The sequence below is a fragment of the Barbus barbus genome (genome assembly GCF_936440315.1).
Source record: "Barbus barbus genome assembly, chromosome: 16".
Lineage (NCBI taxonomy): Eukaryota > Metazoa > Chordata > Actinopteri > Cypriniformes > Cyprinidae > Barbus > Barbus barbus.
The window spans coordinates 19,300,151-19,317,022 of record NC_136744.1 but is presented as its reverse complement, the minus strand read 5'-3'; the positions used below and the strand labels follow the sequence as shown (position 1 = coordinate 19,317,022).

General features: G+C 37.6%; 2 protein-coding genes and 1 pseudogene across 4 annotated transcripts in view; all 3 read left to right on the top strand.

The window, feature by feature from the left end:
- The first annotated feature begins 589 nt into the window (after nt 1–589).
- Nucleotides 590–3,598, top strand: LOC306882562 (peroxisomal N(1)-acetyl-spermine/spermidine oxidase-like; annotated as a pseudogene). The gene is made up of 7 exons: nt 590–759; nt 1,207–1,686; nt 1,809–2,008; nt 2,251–2,506; nt 2,585–2,697; nt 3,086–3,240; nt 3,461–3,598. The product of its transcript is annotated as a peroxisomal N(1)-acetyl-spermine/spermidine oxidase-like (transcript).
- A 541-nt stretch (nt 3,599–4,139) lies between these two features.
- LOC306881998 (piggyBac transposable element-derived protein 4-like) lies at nt 4,140–9,370 on the top strand. Of its 2 annotated transcripts, XM_079436413.1 has the most exons (4): nt 4,140–4,222; nt 6,689–6,725; nt 7,194–8,138; nt 8,373–9,370. In XM_079436413.1, exons 3-4 carry the CDS (start codon nt 7,202–7,204, stop codon nt 9,050–9,052), a joined length of 1,617 nt encoding a protein of 538 aa, XP_079292539.1. In that variant the 5' UTR covers nt 4,140–4,222; nt 6,689–6,725; nt 7,194–7,201; the 3' UTR covers nt 9,053–9,370. The 2 variants fall into 2 exon arrangements, with proteins under 2 accessions (XP_079292539.1, XP_079292538.1); XM_079436412.1 differs by lacking the exon at nt 6,689–6,725.
- A 926-nt stretch (nt 9,371–10,296) lies between these two features.
- LOC306882790 (zinc finger CCHC domain-containing protein 24) overlaps nt 10,297–16,872 on the top strand; it is a 35,647-nt gene continuing 29,071 nt past the window's right edge. The window contains exons 1-2 of the mRNA XM_079437678.1: nt 10,297–10,819; nt 13,531–13,731. Of these exons, the coding sequence (XP_079293804.1) occupies nt 10,583–10,819; nt 13,531–13,731 (438 nt within the window). The 5' untranslated portion in view covers nt 10,297–10,582. The remainder of the gene's footprint in view (nt 10,820–13,530; nt 13,732–16,872) is intronic.

Below are 16,872 nucleotides of genomic sequence, written 5' to 3'. Positions count from 1 at the left end.
CTTCTTTTTATTTTTATATGGTATAAAAAATGATGTCCGCATATTTTATAGGCCTATAACTTTTATACTCTGTCACGTAGGTCTATAGCACAGAGAGTGAGAACGAAACATAATATTTGATTTATGAACGAATTATTGACAGAACTATAAAACGATTATGGAAAAAAAGAAGACAAAAGAAGCCATTTTTCATAAAGAAACAACATTGTAATTAGTAGATTTGTATTCCCAAAACGAATCAAACTAATAAAAAATAAACTCGTTCTTTCAAAACTACTCCATCCTTGTATATAGCCTGCACTACAGGTTTAAAATCACAGTATACTATATTTTGTGTAAGCCTGTAAAACACCTATACATCTCGTAATTACAGTTTAATTTATATTTAATACTAGCATTAATGACAGCCCCACTTTGCGCATGCGCGTAAAACATCCACTACGTATTGGATCTGATCCAGTACGTCATTGTGCTACAGGCTGCAGCGAGGACAGACTCAGTTTTCTGGGGTCAAGTACAGTTCACATGGGCAGGCTAGGAGCGTTGAGTTTAAGTCCTCAGTTAAACGAAACATTTAGTCCAGTCCTTCATGAGAGTGTCGTGCACCAGCAGATTCAATGGGCTACGTTCAGCTCGTGATTCTCAGATAATTATAATCGGATGCGGCATCTCAGGAATTACTAAAACACGGTTTTCATAATGTACAAATCACAGAAGCGACTGCGAGAAGCGGTGGGAGAATACGAACGGGCAGGCTGGGTATGTACAGGGATTATAGGCCTAGTGCTTTTAAGAGTTTATAAAATTAATAGTTCTGTTTTTTCTATTGTTATTGGTTTAACATGTGAAACTAATACAACCACACTAGAATACGGTCAGGCAAGGGTAAAATATGATGAAAGTACATTTTAAGGTTGAATTCCGATCCGACATATATATTTTTTGTAAATGTCAGGTTGGACCAAGTTGACACACATGCTGTTAGTATTACAAATTTATAGAATTGATTAATTACAATATTTCCTTTTTTTAACTATTCATATTTTGCTTTTTGTTGTACTGTTTACATTTTGCTGAAAAGCCTATAATAGGCTGCTTAAAGGGCAGATCTCATTGTAGCAACTTATTCTATATAGCGTGTCAACATAGCCCTATAGTCTTCTCCATACATGCATTTCACATTGAACTTTTTCCTATTCATTCAATGTGATAACATTGTAGAGATCGGCGCCAACTGGATCCATGGCCCATCAAAGGAAAACCCAGTGTTTCGTTTGGCATGTGAATACCAGCTCCTTGACAAAAAGTCAATGTCTGAAGAAAACCAGGCCATTGATTTTGGTGTTCATCATCGCAGGTTTGTTCCCAACTGGTTTACCAGTTCAGGTCGGAAACTGGGGCCAGTGGTGGAGTTTTTCATGAAATTATTGGAAAGGAGTCAGCAGTTCCATGACAGCGGTGGAGAACCTCTGCCGAGTGTTGGGGAGTTTGTCAAGGCTGAGGTTGAACGACTGGCCCCTGAAGAGTGGAAGGAAGACCAGGCTAAGACTGCATTAAGACTGGGCATGATTAACACACTGCTCAAGCTGGACTGCTGTGTCAGTGGAACCCGCACGATGGATGATGTAGGCCTGGGAGCCTTCGGCATGTATAAAATCTCCCAGGATTGGACTGCACTTTCCCAGGGTGAGTGATCAGAGACTCAAAGCCTTTCTTGGAGAAGTTGAATCTAAGTGTCTCAAATTTAAACAATGCTTCCTTTAATCTTGCAAGGTTTTCATGCAATGCATTCTCTTTTTTTCCTCTAGAGGTTATGAAGGTTTAATTGATCACATGATGAAGGAACTTCCCAAGGACATAGTCTGGTAAAACAAGCCAGTGAAGTGCATTCACTGGAACTACACCAAGAATGGAACAAAATCTACAGGAACATCATTCCCCATTATGATTGAATGTGTGAATGGAGAGACATTTGCAGCAGACCATGTTATTGTCACTGTCCCACTGGGTACGTATAGATTCAGCATTAATTGAAAGTGAACAGTTTGTATCTGACTATTAATCTATTAAGTTAAATCTAAGTTGAATGTGAAAGAAAGCCACTGAGAACGATAAATAAAAAGTACTGCATGGAGCACACACATTTTAGCCTAATTGTAAAGTCAGATTAATTTAGGTGTTATTTTCATAATGTCATTTTGAAAACACTGTTGCTTTCTGCATGAGATCTAATGTGCTGATTCATTGCAGGATACCTTAAGGAGCACCAGAGCACTTTTCTGAGCCCTCCTCTTCCACTGCACAAATTGAACTCCATCCAGAGAATGGGCTTTGGGACCAACAACAAAATCTTTCTTGAGTTTGAGCAGCCTTTCTGGGATGAAGACTGTGAGTTGATCTACCTCGTCTGGGAGGACGAGACACATCTTGCTGATGTTGTTTCTGATGTAAAGATGTCCTGGATTAGAAAGTTGATTAGGTTCACTGTGCTGAAGCCCACAGAGAGGTAAACATAGTCTTTAATTTTGCTTTAAATACTAAAGTTTAGGCTACTATTAATATGATATTTATTTTCTGATTGGAGATATGGCCATGTGCTCTGTGGATGGATCGCAGGACTGGAGTCTGAGTACATGGAAACTCTTTCTGAGCATGAAGTGCTGCACAGTGTCACACAGCTCCTGCGCATATTTACTGGTAACATTTTTACTTTGTACAAGAGATAAGAGGCTCTTTACAGCTTAATAGAACATTATTTGATGGGGTCCAAAAGTCTAGGACCATCATAAAAATCTGAGATCTAAATGTAATATCTATTAATAAACACATACATTTGTAAAAATGTATTAAGTAAAATTTATAATATTAACCACATAAAAAATAAAAACGAAAGGTTTATAAAGTTCATTTCAGCTTGAATGCTGCTGTCATTAAAACAAAAGTTATTAGGCTGATATTATACTTTTTACTGGTGGTCTCAAACTTTTGTACCCCACTATATATCTCCAATAGAACAATCAAATTTAGAATATGAAATATTACCATTAATTTATGTCTTTCATTAGTCTTTCATAACAATTTTCAGGAAATCCAACTATTACACCAAGGAAGCTTTTAAGATTTCAGTGGTTCCATAAACCCTGTTCCTGTGGATCTTACACCTATGTGGCCAAAGGTTGCTCCGGATATGATCTAGATAACCTTGCTGAACCCTTGCCGCTGAAAGGCTCAAATTCTAAGGTGCAACTACACTCATTTTGTCAATGTTTGTTCAAGCAACTAGATTTCATTCTTCTTTTGAACAGTACGCTATATATGTATATATATATATATATATATATATATATATATATATATATATATATATATATATATATATATAGACATTTCCCCTTTACTCTTGACACTTCTTTACATTGTTAATTGATGATATAATATGAATGACACTTTATTTTTGCAGGTGTTATTTGCAGGAGAAGCCACACACAGGTCTTTCTTCTCTACAGTTCATGGAGCGTTGCTGAGCGGCTGGAGAGAAGCAGAGCGTCTTATATCTCACTACACTCTTGCCTCTGGGTCATTCTCATCTAAACTCTGAAAACTGTCCTCATGTTCTGAAGAGTGAGATGGATTGACTGACATTTTCATAAGATCTGAGCGATTTTGTGTCTTTTAAGGGGAATAGAAGGAAAATCTGAATGCAATGGCTTACGATTATACTGCATGACAAATGTTTAAAATGCCATCCAATTTAATCACATTCAGCAAATGTTGATTTGTGGGTATCTAAAAATCTCAAATGATTTCAAATAATGCCTGTACTTTGCACAAGATCTGAAAATATTTTGTATTAAACACCTCTTACTTTATAAAGGATGTTTTGTGTTAGTTTTCTGTTTTTTATAAACTTACAAAATGGAATGAAAAATTTAAGTTTTTCTGGTTTAATTTAGATAAGGAAGGAAACTGTTAAATTGTATGCCTACGTTTCAGTTGTCCAAATGAGACCCTCTAAATTTGCAGGTAAAACAAAAAATATCCTTTGAGCACAGAATTGACCTACTATTAATATTCTCAATCTCGCCCAGTAGGTGGCAGTATACACACATGTAGTTGCTTCTCAACTCGTTCCTAAAGCCACCGAAGAAGATAATTCAGTATCGCAAACATGGCTTACCTTTTAGTCAACAATAAAAGTAACTTTTCTGAATGCAAATAACTGGTGAGTGGTATGAAATATTCCTGCAACGGCAACATTTCATTTCAATTATTCCCTAAACAAATCAGAACTAAACAGAAACATGCCATTTCCCTCCCCAGTGAAGTCAGTGCAGTGTGTATTTTATGGTTGTTTTAGTTCAGCAAGCTATGAAATTGCATTGTAATGATAAGAAGAGAATAATGCAATCTCAAGTAATTTTGATATAAAAACAACAACAAATACATCGTTGGACAGAGCATTAATATTTGCCTACTATAGTTCTGGTTCAGCCTTTGGAAGAATTCACGTCCAGTCTCAAGAAGAACTAGTTGAATTAGAGCTGGGCATCGGAAGTCGAAGACTTGTTAAAATGGAGCAAGGTTTGCCATCTGCCAGAGCAGTTTCCCAGCACTTTATGAATGGATGGTTAAAAGGCGAAGATGACTGTTCACTGACCTTGCAATCAGACTTCATTAAGTCAGAAATAGTTAAAGTGGAACCTGATCAAGATGACTCTTCAACGCTTGATGTGAACGAGCTAGGAAGGTTTTCTCGTTTTCAGGGGAGTGTTAAAGAGGAGTTTTTGGACCTTGGTCTGCAAATCTTACCAACTGGCCTAATGCCTCCAATTGAGATGGAAGAAGAGCTTGAAATCACAGCAAACAAGCACACTTCTCCAGATAAACCTCTGAATAGAAGACGTGATGCATCAAGCAAAAGAAAAAAATGCACAGACAAGAAAAGAACATCAAGAAAAAGAAAATCAACAGAGCCAACAGAACAAGTTAAACCAACTAGAATGAATTCTGATGTGTCAAGTGAAAGAATGAAATCTTTAATAATGCAGGGAAATGCCACACGGCATCCAGAGAAAGCAGGTAAAGGCAGAACATCCAACAAACAGCATAAAGAAGAGCGATTTAGTTGTGAAACCTGTGGGAAAGAATTCCAGCGGTCAGATCTTCTCACGGATCATGTGAAAATTCACAGGAGACAGAGACCATCCGGTTGTGATCAGTGTGAAACGAAGTTTGCCAAGCCCTCTTATTTGAAAATACATTTACTAGACATGCCGGTGACAGGCCTTTTCCATGTAACCAGTGTGAGAAGAGGTTTTTTGACATCTATGACTTAAGGGTGCACCAGAGAGATCACAGTGGAGAGAGACCTTATATGTGCCCTGTGGGAAAAGTTTTAAACGCGTTTACATACTTAACAAACATAAACGGACCCACTCAAAGGAGAGACCTTTCCAGTGTTCTGTGTGTGGTAAAGCATACAGATATGGGTACAGTTACAGATTGCATCTGAAAAACCATCTCGATTAGGGTCCATGATGTGTATCGGCATTTTTCGTAGCAGTGGAAGGGTTTAAATTTTTATTCCTTCCTTAAAGGATGAATATTTCCTTATGTAAAGTGGTAAATGTGTTTTTAGTACATGATTTGAGAAGGCTTTTTGACTTAAATCATTTTTTATCTGCTTTTTATGGTGGTTTGAAAGAATCATCTCATCCCCTTGAATGATTTTGTTCCACTCTTGAAGAGTGTATAGTTTATTCCAGTAGATGTCCAGTAATTTATAATAGACAATACTCTTGCTTACTACACGTTTAAAGTTTTCCAAGTGGCTTTCTGTAGCAAGCTTGCATTAAAATGAGAGGATTACAGACTTAAGTCTCAAATTCAGTTCTCTTTCTGATATCTTGTGTTTGAAGAAATGTTCAGAAGAATCAAATGTAGCATAGATAAGATATCACAAATCGGTATAGAAAGAAGATTGTATGATAAAGTATCAACACTGTGAAAAATCTTGCTTGAGTGAAATAATGATAGAATGATAATGGTTTGAAAATAAAAGTAATTTCGCTATGATGACCCATGCTCTGTACATGTCTATCTGTACTACTGTTCAAAAGTTTGGGGTTGGTATTTGTTTTGTTTTTTGTTCTTGAATTAATTATCTTATGCTCACCAAGGTTACATTTATTTGATAAAATTACAATAAAGCAATTTTTTTTAGCAACCGTTACTCCAGTCTTCAGTGTAACATGATTCTTTAGAAATCATTCTAATATGCTGATTTGCTGCTTAAGACTAATTTCTTATTATCAATGTTGAAAACAGCAAATTTTGTGAAGCTATTATGCATTTTTTGAAATAGAAATCTTTTGTAACGTATTTTCTGTAAATTGTGATCAATTGAATGCATCCTTGTTCAAATAAAGTAGCTATTAATTTCTTTGGGAAAAAAAATCTTACCATCCCCAAATTTTTGAACATTATAAATGAAAATGTTGTCATTATTTACTCGCTCTCAGACCTGTTTGTCTTTCGTCAAACACAAAAGAAGTTATTTTTAAAAATACTGAATGTTTTTGGGGGTGATTTTGTCCATAAAATGAAAATCAACTTTCCAACTAATTTTCACTGTGTGGAGAATAACAGTTTAATCATTCTGTAAAATATATTTTTTCGTGTTCCGCAGAGTAAATGTGGTAATACAGGTTTGGAACAACATGAGGGTGAGTAAATGTTGGGGTGAATTATTCTTTTACAATTTCTCCACCAGAGGGAGACCAAATACTGCACATTCTGAGCCACCTGAGTTTTGCCGAGTAAACAAATGCCCTGCATGTAGCCAGTTTGATAGAACTGTTCATATCAAAATGTTGACAGCACAAATATCGCATTTTTTTTTAAAATATTAAAAATGGCATCTTTCACAAAATAATAATTTTAGTATAAAAAAGTCCCTTTAAGGCATTCTATAGTCTTTGGAATAAAGTATTCGGTAGTGTGTTGGACAACATGGGTTTATATGGAATAAGACGAAAGAAAATGTTCTGTGTGTGCTATGGTGGAAGTTCATGTAAGTGAATTACTAAAAGCGTAATTCACAAGAATAATACCACTGATGCATATTTTGAACTTTTCTTAAATTTACTGATGACACTACAACTGTTTGTGCTTGTGTGTTTGTATTTTTACAGTTTTGTCTATGGCGTACCTTAAAAAGCCTGCAGCTGAGGTTAAAGATACACTAAGAGAAGAATATGAATCCATTGCTGCCCCTGATTTGGAATCTGAGGTCTCTGATAGTGATGGCCAAGATTTGACAGAAGGTCAGAAAACTGGCCTCACAGACTTCGAGTTCTCATCTGAGGAATCTAGTGATGATGAGAGTGAAGACCACTTGAGTCGATGGAGCAAAGGAGACTCTTATTGGTGCAAATATCCTCCTCAAAGTGAAACCATGACCTCCTCACAGAGCTGTCCAGGGCCTGCACCAGGGTCTTCAGTAGAGACACCTAAAGATGCCTGGGAACTTTTCATGAGCGAAAACATCATTGATGAGATCCTGCAATGCACCAACTTGGATGGACTGAGAGCAGAGTTAGCAAAAGGCAAAGTGTGGCAAAAGATCACTAAAGAGGAGCTAAAAGTCTTTATTGGTCTGAGCCTTCTCATTGGTGTGGAGAGAAGTTGCGATGTCCCAATCTGGGAGCTGTTTATGGATCCGTTACAGAACCCACTTTATAGAGCTACTATGTCTGTTGGTAGATATCAAGACCTTCACAGATTCCTGCAATTTGATAACAAGAAAACCAGGGTGGCAAGAGAGTCATCTGACAACATGGCAGCCTTCCGAAATGTGTGGGACCTGTTTCTGATCAACTGCAGGAAAAGGTTCATTCCGAGGGATTGTGTCACTGTGGGTGAGGAGCTTGTGCCATTCCAGGGAAGATGCAAGTTTCTGCAACACGTGCAAAGCTGCCCGACCAAGAGTGGCATAAAAATCTTTTGGATGTGCGATGCCGAGGTCCCCTATGCCATTGATGGGGTCATCTACACAGGCAGACAGCCGGGAGAGGAGACTGAGGAGAACCTTGCAGAGAACGCAGTCCTGAGGTTGTCCAATGGACTTCAGCAAAAAGGTAAACATTTTCATCAAAGAATCCTAAAAAAGATTGCCACTAGTAGTATATCTTCCATTTGAGACACTTTGGGTTAACTATCCCAAAGCACACACATTTTCATAGTTTACTTCTTGTAGGGATCAAACCAGCAGCTTTCTTGATACCAGCCCTCAGCCACAAACACTGTGCCAGACCATCATTGTTGTTGTGTTACCTAATGACCTTGCCTTTTGTGTTTGTTTCTCATGATAGGTCTCAACATTACAATGGACAGATACATCACCAGTGTCCCTCTGGCGGAGAAGCTTTTCGAGAAACGCTTGACCATGGTTGGGGCCCTTCACCATAAGAATCCACATGTGCCGCCGATTATGAAGCCATCCAAGTTACGAGCACTACATACCTCCGAGTTTGGTTTTTGTGGCAAAGTATTCATGGTGAGCTATGTGCCAAAACTAAAAAAGGCAGCGATTCTGTTGAGTACAATGCATACCAGCAATGCGCTGAATGAAACAAGTGCTAAAAACAAGCCAGAGGTCATTCAGTACTACAACCGCACCAAAGGAGGAGTCAGCAGTGTTAAGATAATGACTGAAAATTATACTTGCAAGCACCAAACAAAGAGACGGCCTATGCTGCTTTGGTATAACATGTTGGATATTGTCATTGTAAACTCCTACTCCATTTTCATTGCTCAGCACCCTAGCTTCATGGGAGGTGGTCATAACACCCAGCGCTTGTTCATAAAAGAGCTAGTGAAAGAGCTTGTAGTGCCTCAGATACATAGGCGCAGAGAAGAAAGCCCTGGATTATCCATGATCATCCTTGAGGCCATGGACAGATGTCCAAGAACAGAGCTGTCAGAACAGAATAAGAAAAAGATGTTATTACTGTCCATCTGGAAGAGACAGAAACGTGAGCAAGTTCTGTAGTGAATGCAGTCGCCCTGCAAAGATCACAGTCACATGTTGGTGACTTGCTACCGGTGCTTGCCTTAAGACCCAAACAGAAACAGTTTCTATATTTATATTCTGCAGTGATAATGACTGTTCTACTGACAAGGATTTCTTAAAGCACTGTTGCTTCAAAGCTTTGGTGTGTATTGTAAATATGGTTTCTTTATTTGAATTGATTTATCTTTGATTAATTATCTTTAATTGTACAATGTAAATTTGACATCCATGTTTTAAGATATAATGTTGAATTCAAATATTTTTTTCAGTTTTATGCATTAAACATTTTGACTTTTCAAAATTGAACCGTTTACTAAACATGTATACATTTATATGAATGCTGTGCATCTAATCAAATCCCAGATACATTCTTGTGGGTAATGTTACCTGTTCGATTTAGATCAGTCAGGTGAATGAAGTGTTAAAAACTGTCTGCAGAAAGGCAAGTAAGTATATTAACAACACCACAAAGTGGAGCACTAATCAGTTTGAGATTGTAGGCCAGAATACCTGAGGTGAGTTTGTTGGTTTGCTGTGTGAGAATCCTTTACATTATCTGGTCCATCAAAATGCAGCCGTTATGTTCTGGGTGTATTTCTTTCTTCTTATTAGTAGGCCTTTTATTTTCTTTACTACTTCTGCTTAAATATGATTGATTAAATTGATAACAAATGTTCATTCAAAAACTAATACCTGATCTTTTTTTCTGGTGTTTTTAAGGAACGTTTCCCTGGGATTTGTTTGTGGGTTATCACTTAAGAATCTCACCTCTGTTGTTAAATAAGCAAACCCATTTGCTTACAGCCTATTGGTTTCCTTAAGGTGTTTAGTTTCACATATACCACTAACCTCTTCCATATGAACTGGTGTCAGTTAAGTTGTTTTGTGTGGTGTGGGGTGAGGGGGGGGGGGGGGGGGGGGGGTCCTTTACCCTTATATTAAGTATGGGAGTAAAACACTTAATGAATCATTAAACGACACTATTTAAATGCGTATAAAATGGAATGCTCTAATTGCTCTGTGGGGGACTACAATTTAGACATGATCTCGTTTAAAATAATTCTAAGCTATATGAAACCATATGTTTCCGTGGTAAACATGAATATTCTGTTGAAATTAGCTAGTAGCCAATAAGCAACAGGTTGTCCCTATATACAAGCGCGTATGTTAAACAGCGCGTTTTGATTGGCCGCGTGAGACAATGACGCGAGCAGACGCTACATGAATATTCAATGAGTTCCTTGCTGTTACAGTGCAAATAAAGCGAGATAACGGGCCGTGCACAGCGGGCTAAAACTTTATATTCTGACATATCAGAGCAATGACTTTTGTGTAATTATCAACCTGGGACACGGATCCCAGCGAAGGAATAGGGTCTGTGCTGGAAGAAGAGAGAGAGGCGCTGATTTTTTGGGGTGTGGAAAACTGGACGGCGCATTCACAGTAGATTCTGAACAAGTTTGCCTTTTCCAAAAGTAACAGTGGAAGAGTGAAAGTTACAGTAACAACATGAGCTTGTTGTCTGCTATAGACACCAGTACCTCAGTGTACCAGCCTGCACAGCTTCTCAACTGGGTTTACCTTTCTTTACAAGACACGCATCAGACGAGTGCTTTCGATGCTTTCCGACCCGAGCCCAACTCTTCCCATCCGGACCTGAACTACAGCAAAACTCCCACCAATGACCTGAGCTCCTCTCTCAACTCCAACTATCTCAACAACTTCTTTCAGCTGCAGAGGAATGAGGTAACTCGTTTTCTGTTCTCCTACAGATAATGTTTTTGGAAATAAGTTCATGGAGATAACGGTACCTGCAGACTGGAATAAGATTTATATTATTATATAATTATTTGTATTATTATATAAATATCATTGTATAATACTACATTTATACAATACACAAATGCTTTAAGAGACTTACATAATCTTTTAATCTCTGGAAACTTGAAACAATCATTTTGTAATATTTTTTTCTTTTCATTTCTATCGTGTAATAATAATGACTTGTATTTATTTATTTTATTGCAATACTATGCAAAGAATTTAGTTTCAATGATCATTAAAATCGTGCCAGCCTGCAGCTTTGCACACTCAGTTTATTGTATTTTGTAATACCACGTGTACAGCCAAATGAGGCAGTCATCCATGAAAGTTCCTTATTTTGATCATAAGACTACATGCATTTAATTTACTGCTTATTTTCAACATGAGGTCCAATAAATCAGAAGTCTGAGTTTGATGATTGCTTACTGATCTCTGCAGGCCTAAAATGTGTGCTGCCATAATTGAGTTTGGGATATTGAAAAATGATGCTCATTTCTGAGGTTGTAATAGTTGCTGAAGACATATAACACTTCAGTCTGTATTATTATTATTATCATAAAGAACGATGCTATTCGGTTATCCTCTATGAATAAATAGATTTGATTGTATTACCAAAAGAAAATTTTAAGGAAAATTCATAAATTAGTTGTTTAAGTGTTTTATAGTTCAAAAGTTATTTCAAGATTCAAGTGAGATTAATGTAGGCCTACTTTTGGGAACTACTTGCTATATTTATATTTCCTGGAAATATTGTCATAAAACATGGATAAAGAAGAAACTAATATGGTTCTCACTTATCATTAAAATAAGGAATGCTTTTCTAATTAAATATAATAGTTATGGCACTTTGTATGGTAAAGGCGTGCACATGGAACTAAAAGTCTACTGAATCTTTTTGTACTCTTCTATTTTTTTAAATGAGAGAATTACCTCCAGAAGCTTGAACATATGAATGCATTTTCTTTTTAATGATGTAATGACAGTGTTGTGGCTGAGAAAGAGGTAAAGTGTTGATGTTTAGTGGAAAGTTTGAGGAAGGGAATTTTTTTTATTCGTAATCAGAGTTAATAAAAACAAGTTTGCCTTATGACAAGTTCTCTCTATTTTTCTACCTCCCCCTCTTTAGTTTTCTCTCCCTTTCTTTTTTTCCTCTCTCTTTTCTTTTTCTCATATGTGGAGGGTTAAGAATGCTTTCAAAATTCCCATATTACACAAAGAGCATTTTTTCTCCCCCTTTGTGAGGCCAGAAATCAATCTGTTAAATATTTACAACTAAGGAAGTAGGTTGGAACTAGAATTCTAGATTTTTTTAATTGTCTTTGTTTGTATAACTTACCAAATTGTCTGCACTTTTCTCAGAAAGTGTTAACTGGGATTGTGTGTGTTAGTGGTGAATGGCAGTAGTTAGGAGTGACCCCTTGACTGGCTGTCCAGCTGTGTGAAGGGGTCCTCCACTGGTGTAAATGTGTGTGAGGGCCGTATCCCTCAGGAGACACAGCCAAATTCCTTTCTGACAGCTACAAACAGTATTGTGGTTGCATTATTACATAAAAATCGATAAAAATTGTATGAATGCATTCAGACATAACTACTGATCATCATCATTTTTGTATTTTCATGATGTTTAAAAATGAACATTTAAAACATGGCTGTGCGATTTGTTAGTTTTTTGTTTACACAGAACTCTTCCAAATTTCCATTGCCTTTTCATATACTTCTTGTTGATCTTAGACTTCACTGCTGGTCATAACTCAAAATAACAGTGTAGCTGGATGCTTAGTTTCTCATGACAACTTTTTATAGGCTTAATATTTTTTTAAATAAACACGTCTAAAGATTTCTAATTTTATGTAACTCATAATCTTTTGTCAGACACTCAGAAGTTTAGAATTTTGGAGGAATTGGTTTGTGTGTTTCTCATCAATTTCTCTCACAAAGAATTCATATCAGCTGGATTTGACTGGCCAGGATGAAAAATGAATGTCACATGTACAGCTATAATAGAAAGATCTAAAAAAGCTTATTTGCTGCATTCAGACTTGATCTAACTGATGAAAACAGACTCGTCTGAGAGATACGTACATAAACTGTTTATTGTCCTGGCTTGCTGAGAACTAAATGACAGTTATCTGGACTTGCCAAGTATAAAGTTTCAGTACTGTCCAACATGAGACTTCAACAATAACATAACCTTCCAAAGCATAACCAGAGGAAGACATCACTCAAGCAACATCTTCCCATCCAAATCGTCTGTAGCGTATGTTTGATTATCTACTGTACTCTCTGTGGTTAAATGGCAATCTGATTTGCAAATCTTAGACTCATGTACTTATCACTGGCTTTAGTGGATTATGTCGCCCCAATTTAGGAACTGATGCTGAATTAGAAATCTCATATATTCGATAATATGCCTAATAGAGTAAAGTTCCACATAATTGAGGATATCGTTTTTGATTATGTACTTAATCATATTTTAAATAGTTCTTACAGCTTTAGCCTATAGACTGTAATTGAGAGCTGCATATTATGACATGTTCAAAAGACATTGGATGAAGACATAGTGTGCTTCAGTTTCGTATTCACATTGGGATAAGCTAATTTTTGTATTGTGGATGTCCTGTTATGCTTTGCAGGCCCTGAATAATGGTTTGTACAAAAGTGTGTCACCGTATGGCTCTCTTAACAACATAGTGGACGGGCTGAACTCTCTAACAGACCACTTTTCCGACCTCTCCCTGTCCTCTGAGCCACGCAAGCCCAGCAAGAGACCTCCACCAAACTACCTGTGCCATCTCTGCTTCAACAAGGGACACTATATCAAAGACTGCCCGCAGGTAAGCAGCCAACGAACTCTGCACACCCTGGGGAGATAGAAAGAGAGACATGTTGCTTCATTGACCTACTTGTCAAACAGGCATCTATCTGTCTTTTTAGTCTTGTGTATCAAGTTATTTCAGAGAGCTACTGTGCTGAGCATTGAGAGGTAACACCAGGCCACTGAGCAATCTTTTTTTTTAAACATGAATTCCATCTGATTTTCTTTATTTTTTTCATCTAAATTTCTCTGGTGTCTGACAGTGACATTAGTCGATAATAACAAAAACATTAACATCAGGGATATCACACATAAAATGTGTTCAGCAGGAAATGAGGCAAACAGTCATTTTCAGAAAGTCTTTTATATAGGCACATGTGTTTCACAGGTGAAATTAGCCGTTGTTGTTCTAGCAAATGTAACTAAAAGCTTCATAAAGCAGTGGTTTTGTGTAGATGCATGGCAATATGATTACAAAGCAACACATTTAAACAAATGGTCACGTTAATGTGGTATGAATGGTCTCAGTGAGAAAAGAAATACTGCAAAAGTCAGAGATGCCAGAGTGAGAATTTCTTGCCCTCAAGATAAACAGGTGACAAGTTTGTGATTCAAATTCGTTACGTGCTTAAATGCTCTGTTTTACTAGGAAAACCATAGGAAATCATGAGAAACCACTCCCTGACCTTTAATTGTCTTGTTTCGACTATTGCAACAGCATTCTCGGAGCGATGTTTACCCTTAGGACAAGGAAAATTATGTCCAAGCTTCTTTAAAAAACTATTTTAGTTTCAGTTTTTAAACACGAATTGGTGGTTTTAATGTAGAGTTTGTTCCTGAGTTTTTTCCTTGTCTGGTCTTTCGCTTTCTTCATTCCAATATTGAATTCATGAATAAAAAATAGTGTTAAACTTGCAAAAGTTCCAGAAACAAAAATAAAATACAAGTGTTTGTGAAGGAGACAGTGTCATCTTTAATTTTAAGCCTTTAGTGTTTTATAGTCTTTGGACATTGACAGGCTGAGGTTCTTGTTCAGGCCCAGACTCAAGTCAGAGCTGCATGGAATGGTAATGCAGACCAGATGTGGGATTAAAGTGGCAAACCTCCCTTTATGAAAGATGATGAGGGTTCCCTGCAGACTGTTAAAAGTTCTATCATGATAAAATATCTCCACCTATTTGTGCACGGCTCAGGTAATTTACAGACTTTTCCTTTGACGTTGTCAACATGCTGCACTGAAATACACTGATGTTTGTTTTTATAAGGGCGTTTGCTGTCCCTGATGGGTGATGGAAAATATTGCTCATGTGCAATTAGGCCTATAACAGATTGGACTGAAGTGTATCAGTGTTATGATGTAATTGTGGATTAATTTACAAAAACATAGCACTCATGGTCATGTTACGTTGACTATGATATTATTGTTATTTCCATTACGATATTAAGCTATTTTCAAAACTAAAAAAAAAAAAAAAATCTTTTCAAACTTAAGGGCCCCCAAATATGAAGATTCATCTTTCTAATATATATATATATAAAACGTTTGTTTTCCTGTGTGAAGACACTTTTATATTGTGTCTGAAAAAACGTGATATTATGAAGATGTTGTTTGCAAAGTAATTGGCCTTATATTGTTACTGTTCTAAAGCCAGTGCAAATTATTTTAAAAACTCATCTTCGCGATATTGACATTTTGTCTTTTTTTATTTTATTGATTTGTTTTTCTTTCAACTAAATCTTTTTGTCCACTGTTAGAATAATATTAGATGTGTAAACCTTAAAAGTCATATTTTCAATTAATTTCAAATGTATTTATATTGTGTGGTTCAAAATAAATATTGTTCAAGAGCAGATTTACTGTTCAATTTGACAGTCCTAAAAATACATAATAAAAATATGAAATTTCCTCTCCAGTTTTCTTTTCTTTGAAAGCCTGAAAACCCCTGGTCTATAGGAATCTGCACAATGGGGTTCACTAAGTTGGTATCATCCTCATGTTAAACAGCTTAGAGAAGCAAATACTAAAAGAACAAATGCTGAGTTTTATTAGGACAAAACACCGCATGCTATAATACTAGCCTGAGACCAGTCAGTAAATCACTGTCAGAACTGTCCTGTTTTATATTTCAGTTGCTTGTGTGAATGCCAGTGGAAACACAAGAAAAGTCCTGTCCCCCAATAGTGTCCACACCTACTCAATTCAACACTGCTGCAATTTACCTCCCCCTAGGGTCTCACTTTCTGTGATTTACTTTCCATTTATCATAAGCCTCATCCACGTATTTACTCGTCCGGACGCAGCGATTCGCCCTCGATTCCTGCCAGTAAGGACAGTTGAAAAATAGTGAACGTGGTGAGTCTGATCTTGTCTCAGAGGAAATGAATTCCAGGGTAAGCTGGTCCCCACTAAGGGTTTGTCCTGTCCAGAGGACTACATACTCCCTGCCAACACAAACACTGAGGATTTGACTTCACAGGGCACAGCGGGACCTGTGATCTAAAGCCAGCGCTGAGAATCACATTCTCATGCGTTCTCCCCGTGCACCATCTAGGTCTCCATTCGTTTCCCAGCAGACAAGGTGCAATGGGCCAAGCTCCCCAGTCAGGGCAGGGGCCGAGTTTCAAAACACAGCCATCCCGGGGACTGAAGCTGGCTGTGGTGGGGGTGTCTCGGCCAGATAGGAATTAGGGAATGTCATGGCTCGGTTGGAGCAGAGCGTGGGGGCAGGAAGCGTGGTAGTTATGTCTTCTGGTGTGTGTGGTTCAGACTCGCTCGCATGTGTCACCTAGGGGAAGTGGTTCTGGCCCTAGCGGAGCTCCACAGGGAGCGCTAGTTAGAAAAGAACACCATTGAGCAGGCAGCTGTTTGAGCAACTCTGCTCTGCCCAGGGGCAGCTAGTGAGAGTTATGTAAACAAGTTCGACTAAACGGGGGGAACAGTTTTGCCCTGTCATTCATTACCCAGAATTCCCGAGACCTCAAAAAGCCATGGCCCAGTTCTACTTGTTTATATTATGCTAGTCGAATATCTGATTGTTTCAGACAATGAGGCTCAATCTACCCCTCATACAGAGGTGCGGTGGGATTTCCTCATGGAAAATGTGTACGCTGGAATGCGGTTTGTAGAACTGTAAGAGCCCTGCATGTAAGCTCAGCTCGT

Coding starts and splice junctions, on each gene's coding strand:
- LOC306881998 (XM_079436412.1), top strand. Junction 8,139..8,372: donor CAATGGACTTCAGCAAAAAG/GTAAACATTTTC, acceptor TTCTCATGATAG/GTCTCAACATTACAATGGAC.